The following is an 8,523-nucleotide window of genomic DNA, read 5'->3' as shown; positions in this document are numbered from 1 at the left end:
ATTGGGCATGATTTCTTTCAATTTTTCTAAATGTGTGTTTTAATTTAGCTGAATGTTTGAAGAGCCCTTGTAGAATATTGTTGTTCAGTGTTTCCCAAATATTCCTTTTAGAAATATTATGCCTTATATTCTGGGAGACCAAAATTATTTTTTTTTTTTTTTGATCAACATAAATTGGAATTACAATCATGCAGATTGGCATCAAATTATATCAATATCATAATAATAATTAGTGTAGCTCATTAATATTTTTGCAACACCTTAAATTTGTTTATAAATTTTTATTTTTGTTTGGATATTGTTTTGATCTTTGTGTTATTATTATATTTAGTAGGTTAAGTATGTTTATACACATCCATGGATGATTCCATTTTTCAAAGAGGAACAGTCTATTTTATTTTGAGGTTTATGATTTGAATTGACTGTGTTCTATTTGATCAGAATAAGAAAACAATTTCATCTTGTTTTTTCGGAAATGTATTTTTTTCATATTTCACTGAAGACCAAAAAAACCCCCAAAAGAATGAAAGAAATTGTAGTCTAATTTTAATCAATATTATTATTATATTACGTATCAGTATTAGCACCAGAGTGTCTGCATTTTATTTGTGGTATAACTGTTTATTTCTCTACTACCCTCAGATACTTAGTGACGTTCCATTCCACACTTTCCTTACCCCTAGGAGAAACAAAACTTGTCCACATTCCTTTTTGCAAATTAACCAATCAGAAACTTGGTTACTGAGCAATGCTTCATATTTAGATCAGAAAACATGATGAAATGGAACATTGTGATGTCATGGGGAGTTCGTGTTTTTTTTTTAGGATTGTTATATTTTGTATTACGGTACTTATTAAATAAGTGAATTTGAGATTTTTCGTTGTTAAAATGTTTTGAGATTTTGCTTTGTTAAGTATTTTGAGATTTTTAGTGTTTATAAATGAAATGATTGATAAGACTAGGAAATTAAGCATTTTTTATCATAAATTTTGATTTTGTTTAAAGAATTGTAATAATAATAATAAAACTGTGATATTTGTAAATTGGGTGTGCTGTGATAATGTTTTTAGAACCAAAGATTTATCTTACATGTATTTTAACTTTTTATATTGTTTGTATTCATCATGAATAAATTATTTAATTTGTTGCAAATATTGTATTTATGACACCCACTAGCTTTTATTCAGCAAGTCTGGAATTGTTCTTTCCTAGATAATTAGCATAAATGATTATGATTATGCGCATAATTATCTAACAGAATGCATGGAATCTTTAAGCTAGCAGGGGGAATGAAATGATATGCAGGTGATAACATGTATGCAGTGTACCTATTCTAGAACATTTATACAGTGAATTGCATACTCAAAACATTTTCGTACAAAAAACAAATTCAGTGGAATCTTGCACTATATGAGATCAATGATGACTCACTGCAATCACATTTCTTAAAGGTGCGGGCACACGAGCAGTCTTGGTCGGAGACTTTTGTCGGCGATTAGAGTCTTCTCTTAAGTTTCTAAGACTGGCACAGACACACGAGGAGACAAAAATCTCCAGTCGATCTTTTTCCACTTGTAGATAATCACGTGCGGACCATGGAATTGAAAGGAAAATGAATCTGATTGGATGATGATGGTCTGTGATGATAAAACTATCAGAGACAATTATCAAACTTGTTTGATATCATAAATCTTGTTGTGGAAGCACGGGCACACGCAAGATTTTCCTCTAATGTTTCCTCATGTACCCGATATACATACAAGGTTTCGAAAACATCGAATAATCGGATAATTGTGGATAACCAAATGCCACTGATATAACAAGTCATCGGTTAGTGATAATACCTCGACTTCTTCATAATATCTTGACCATTGCCAAAACACGATTATAACTGCCCAAAGATTCTGTGAATTGAGGACTTGGCTGGTAAAATAAATAAATATGATTTTAGAAAGTATAATATTTTATTGTTCACATTATTTTTCTGAAACATTATAAATTCCTAAGGATTGCCTAGACGGTCTAGGCCTATTCCGTCCAAGAGTTGGTCTTATTCTGTCCCGACCCAAAGCTAATCTGGGACTCTCCTGTCCAAGAGTCGGTCTTGGCCTGTCTTGACGTGCAGTCGGTTTGGGCTTGACCTGACGCACAGCTGGTCTTGGCCTGTCTCGACGCATAGTTGGTCTAGGCCTATCCTGACGCACAGTTGGTCTGGGCCTGTCCTGACGCACAGCCGGTCTAAGCCTGTCCTGACGCACTGTTGGTCTAGGCTTTCCCTGACGCACAGCTGGTCTAGGCTTGTCGTGGCGCACAACCGGTCTGGGTCTGTCCTGGTGCACAACCGGTCTGGGTCTGTCGTGATGCACAGTCGGTCTAGGTCTGTCTTGACCAAAAGCCGGTCTGGTTGTTTTCTGACCTAAAGTCGGCCTAGTTTTACCCGGAGTGTCCCCACCCAATGCAGGCCTTTGCTTGTTTTGGCGCACTGCAGAAGTAGGTCTGCTCTGACGCACAGTTGGTCTGGTTCTGCCCTGAAGCACAGTTGGTCTAAATCTGTTCAGACCCAAAGCAGGTCTATTTATGTCTTGACCAATAGTCAGTCCAGTTCTGTCCTGCGTGTCATGACCCAATGCAGGCTTTTGCATGTCCTGACGTAGTGTGGGCCTGGGCCTAGGCCTGTCTTGACGCAAAGTTTGTCTGGGCCTGTCTTGACGTAAAGTTTGTCTGGGCCTGTCTTGACGCATAGTTGGTCTGGGCCTGTCTTGACGCATAGTTGGTCTGGGCCTGTCTTGACGCATAGTTGGTCTGGGCCTGTCTTGACGCACAGTCGGCCTGGTTCTGCCCTGAAGCACAGCTGGTCTGAATCTGTTCCGACCCAAAGACGGTCTATTTATGTTTTGACGAATAGTCGGTCCAGTGTCATGACCCAATGCAGGCTTTTTCGTGTCCTGACGCAGTGTGGGCCTGGGCCTGTTTTGATGCAAAGTTTGTCTGGGCCTGTCTTGACTCAAAGTTGGTCTAGGTCTGTTCCGACGCCCAGCCGAACTAAGCCTGTTCTGACGAACAGTCTGTCCAGTTCTGTCCCGATCCAAAGCCAGTCTTGTTCTGTCCCACGTGTTATGACCCAATGCAGGCCTTTGCGTGCCCCGACGTAGTGTGGTTCTTGGCCTGTCTTGACGCAAAACCTGTCTACCTCGTTCACGACCTAAAGCCGGCCTAGGCCTGTCTTGACCCGAGGCAGGTCTGGGCATATCCTGACGCATTGCGGGTGTAGGCAACACCGGTTCAGTACTATACCGAAGCAATGAATATCTTAGTATAGTTTGCTGTTTCCATGCATTAAGCCTCTCTAATCCCGAATCCGCTGCATTTCCACTATTTAATGGTTGTGTTTGATTCGTTACATTTCTTAGGTTTAATGGTTGACTTCGACCAGCTGCATTTCCAAGATTCGATGGTGGGCTCAGACCAGCTGCATTTCCATGATTCGATGGTAGGCTCCGACCAGCAACATTTCCAAGATTCGATGGTTGGCCCCGATCAGCTGCATTTCCAAGATTCAATGCTTGGCTCCGACCAGCTGCATTTCCAAGATTCAATGCTTGGCTCCGACCAGCTGCATTTCCAAGATTCACTGGTGGGCTCAGACCAGCTGCATTTCCAAGATTCAATGCTTGGCTCCGACCAGCTGCATTTCCAAGATTAACTGGTGGGCTCCTACCAGCTGCAATTCCAAGATTCGATGGTGAGCTCAGACCAGCTGCATTTCCAAGATTCAATGCTTGGCTCCGACCAGCTGCATTTCCAAGATTCACTGGTGGGTTCCGACCAGCTGCATTTCCAAGATTCGATGGTAGGCTCCGACCAGCTACATTTCCATGATTCGATTGTTGGCTCCCAGCTGCATTTCCATGATTCGATGGTTGGCTCCGACCAGCTGCATTTCCATGATTCGATGGTTGGCTACCAGGTGCATTTCCATGATTCGATGGTGGGCTCCGACCAACTGCATTTCCATGATTAAATATTTTGCTCCGATCCACTGCATACTTGCTAGAATTGAACATTTGGCTTTCATTTGAGTCCTCTCTAGAAACTGGCTTGACGAGACGGGAACCTCCACTAATCTGATCATCTCGATTCAATTCATCTGCAGGTTTCGTTTTATCTATCGACAGCCTCCTTCCTGTAGAAGAATAAAGAAATGAAAAGTTAATAAGCGTAACAATATCGACAAGCACTGTACCGATCTTTTGGAAAGCTTGTAGGCTTCTTGACCACCATAATGTTCTTAAAACAAATGTACCATTGTATTTGAATTTGGATAGAATCGAGCCAAATCAAAAACAATCGATTTTCAAAAGAACGATTTAGTTAAAATTAATGTCGGACAGTGGTATATATCTGAATACTAACCCAGTTTTTATAACTAGATTGTGTATTTAGTGTCACTACAGACCACTGTTAAATATATTATAACGTTATTCAATGGATTAGTCTACCTTTATGATAAATACCCTGTATATACCCCGGATTTCTAAATGGATTTGACAAATTTGTTTCACTTGTGGGCCATTGTTCTAAGTTTGTCTTTGGGTCCATAGAAATACAAAATAAGTCAATTGTATCTTAAAATGAACATCTTTCCGTTCCATTAATTTAAACTGAAGGTGGTCCAGATGACGGCCTGGAAATTTCACTTTCGTAAAATCAAATTAAAAAGTTGCTTACCTAAAGAAAGATCAAAAGCTACAACCATCATAACAACTACAAGACTGCTTTTCATGCTGAAGTTATACTATCTTCGTTGAAGATAAACTTTCAGAATCAGTTGATATTCTGTCGACAGATCAATCGTATATCAGGACCTATCCCATCGATCTAGCACGTGCAATGCGCGTCTTGTGAGATCACTCAAAACGAGGCAGATTATTTTCATCAAATCTTAAGGCCTGTATACACGGGGAATATTTCCCCAACATTTTTACGTTTTCAGGATGATGTTAAATGGTGATGAAATTGAAATGAATGGAGTTTTACGTCTTACTCTTCTACACCCAATTTGTTTAATGAAAACTATCAACGCCATTCAGTGTGCGATGAGGGTAATGTAGGATTTAGGCTGCTCTTTTTCAATTTCCAACTGTCGGGGGATCTTTAATGCGCACTTTGTACTGCTTATAGCACACGAGGCCTTTGGTTTGTTTGTGATGACGACAGAGTCTCATATAAGCACTGGTCTGGGCATATTAAAGTAAAAATTTATGATTGAAGTGTGAGTGAAAGGTTTATCAAATGATCAACAATACAGTCAATGGGTAAGCTATTCCGTTATTAATACAATCCCCAAGCATAACTTATGTTGAAACTGAGGTCACCGTGCACACAATCATCATGACTTACTCAATGATTTCTGATTAGATAACTCTGCAACATCAATTACATCTCGGTAACAAATGTATATTGAATTTACTTCCGCAACATTTATATACAGTCCCTTATTTTTACACTTTCGTAAAAATAATCTATGTAAGATCGTGAATCACTTAAAGCGATTGTAAAGAGGTTTTCTAAATGAAATATACTTGTATCATATAAGGCACTTCGGAAATAGTGACGTCATCAAACAATTAGTTTTAGTGGAATTGAAGGACATGTGATTGAAAATCGGAATGGAGCAAATTGAAGCTAACAGTGTCCCTGATATACATGCGGGGAACAAATAGGGGACAGACTGACTCGATAATGTTGACTGCTCGAGCTTTGATGTTTTTAATTGCACTCAACAAATACGGCGAATATCTGTGCTCGACTGTGATGCTTAGTTACGAACGCTCAAGAACATCTTAGAAGCAATGACGTTTCTATGGAAAACCAAGTGGCGTCTTGCTGTTCGAAACACATTTTTACTAGTCTAATACTTGCTGATTCTTACCCAGTCTCTGATTGTATACTAGTCTGAAACTTACTGACTATTACCTAGTCTCTGATAGTTATTATACTAGTCTGAAACTTACTGACTCTTAACTAGTCTCTGATAGTTATTATACTAGTCTGAAACTTACTAACTCTAACCTAGTATCTGATAGTTATCATACTAGTCTGAAACTTGCTGACTCTTACCTAGTCTCTGATAGTTATTATAATAGCCTGAAACTTACTGACTCTTACCTAGTCTCTGATAGTTATCATACTAGTCTGAAACTTACTGACTCTAAACTAGTCTCTGATAGATATTATATTAGTCTGAAACTTACTGACTCTAACCTAGTCTCTGATAGATATTATACTAGTCTGAAACTTACTAACTCTAACCTAGTCTCTGATAGTTATCATACTAGTCTGAAACTTACTGACTCTAAACTAGTCTCTGATAGTTATTATACTAGTCTGAAACTTACTAACTCTAACCTAGTATCTGATAGTTATCATACTAGTCTGAAACTTTCTGACTCTTACCTAGTCTCTGATAGATATTATACTAGTCTGAAACTTACTAACTCTAACCTAGTATCTGATAGTTATCATACTAGTCTGAAACTTACTGACTCTTAACTAGTCTCTGATAGATATTATACTAGTCTGAAACTTACTAACTCTAACCTAGTATCTGATAGTTATCATACTAGTCTGAAACTTTCTGACTCTTACCTAGTCTCTGATAGTTATTATAATAGCCTGAAACTTACTGACTCTTACCTAGTCTCTGATAGTTATTATACTAGTCTGAAACTTACTGACTCTTAACTAGTCTCTGATAGTTATCATACTAGTCTGAAACTTACTGACTCTAACCTAGTCTCTGATAGTTATTATACTAGTCTGAAACTTACTAACTCTAACCTAGTATCTGATAGTTATCATACTAGTCTGAAACTTACTGACTCTAACCTAGCCTCTGATAGTTATCATACTAGTCTAAAACTTACTGACTCTTACCTAGTCTCTGATAGATATTATACTAGTCTGAAACTTACTGACTCTTACCTAGTATCTGATAGTTATTATATTAGTCTGAAATTTACTGACTCTAACCTAGTCTCTGATAGTTATCATACTAGTCTAAAACTTACTGACTCTAACCCAGCCTCTGATAGTTATTATACTAGTCTGAAACTTACTGACTCTAACCTAGTCTCTGATAAATATTACACTAGTCTGAAACTTGCTAACTCTAACCTAGTCTCTGATAGTTATCATACTAGTCTAAAACATACTGACTCTTACCTAGTCTCTGATAGTTATTATACTTGCCTAAGCTCTGATAAAAATGTTTACTGCATCACTTTTCGTTTTTAGTAACAGATGTAATTTATTGTTTCATTAAAAATGGCGATTCTGCTGATATATCATAAACTATTGTCGACTGAAATAATTGATCAAATTGTGGATCTTTCGATGAATCATACCTAGTAATGTTATTAGCATTCTCGGCATTTAAAGAGACAGCTTCGCCATTATCGGAGGTTGATTTGAGTCTTGAATATATGTAAATAGTCTTCAGAAGTACAAGAATTATACCAAAATCGCAAAATTCCTTAAAAAAAAATACCTCAAACTAGGAATTTCATTTTTTATTTCTATATAATATGGTAGTGTCTCAAGAAATGACGATTCGACATTAAAACGCGGATAATTCTGGACACACACATAAATGGATTTAAAAGTTCACCTTTCGACGGTGAACTGTGAACACTATTACTGATTAGTTTAGCTAAAATAAACGAATGGCGAATCTGTCCCTTTAAATTTGAATTTCAATTCTGACGAACGAAGTTGTCCATAAAACCTTGGTAAGTTTTACATACGAGTTAAGTATTTTGACTATCTCTTATAATGAAGATAGTTCGTGGTCTCACATAATAGATTCGGGAAACTAATTCTCTTCGATTTACACAAGGAGCTCGCTTGGTCCCAATCTCCCCTACTTCCCCTTTCCAGTTTAAATACATAATTGATGTTTTGTTTGATAAATCACACACGACTTCTGCCTTTGATGCCAACATTTTATAGAATCTACAGACCGTAAAATAATTATACATGTAAGTCCGAGAATCTGTACTATGTGAATTGACATTAGACCGGTTTTTTGGTAGATGACAGGTTAACGTTCTCTTCCAGCACATAAAGGAGACATCGGGCTAATTCAAAAAGTACAAATTAAGCAACAATTGGACTAAGATTCATTCGACAGTTGAATTCGACTAGATCATATTGGAGGCGAGATGAAATTAATAATTTTATTAGGAATTTTTTTAGCAGTGGCCCTTCATCAAACACAAGGTAAGTTCAGTTTTCGGACTGATGGACTGACAATTGGAAGACCAAAATTTGGTGACTGAGAATAATGGTCTGATAAAAAGCAGGTCTAGGCCAGGACGTAAGATCTAAATATTTCCATGTGCTGTTAATTTGTATTTTGTTATATTTCTATATTTACAACGATTTGATACAATTTTGGTTGTTTGGTTAAATTAGCTGAATTTATGCTGGCCCGGTTTTGGTCCCCAATTCAAATTCTATCA

General features: G+C 37.6%; 1 protein-coding gene across 1 annotated transcript; it reads right to left on the bottom strand.

Moving 5' to 3' along the window:
• Positions 1-3,402: 3,402 nt before the first annotated feature.
• Positions 3,403-4,065, bottom strand: LOTGIDRAFT_110539 (hypothetical protein; the record flags this gene model as incomplete). The annotated part of the gene is made up of 1 exon (XM_009047063.1): positions 3,403-4,065. A coding segment is annotated over one exon (663 nt), but the record flags the coding sequence as incomplete, so codon positions are not given.
• Between the last annotated feature and the right edge of the window lie 4,458 nt (positions 4,066-8,523).

Source organism: Lottia gigantea (genome assembly GCF_000327385.1).
Source record: "Lottia gigantea unplaced genomic scaffold LOTGIsca_11, whole genome shotgun sequence".
In the NCBI taxonomy this organism is placed as follows: domain Eukaryota; kingdom Metazoa; phylum Mollusca; class Gastropoda; family Lottiidae; genus Lottia; species Lottia gigantea.
Note: the sequence above shows the minus strand (reverse complement) of the source record. Positions and strands in the feature narration are given on the sequence as shown.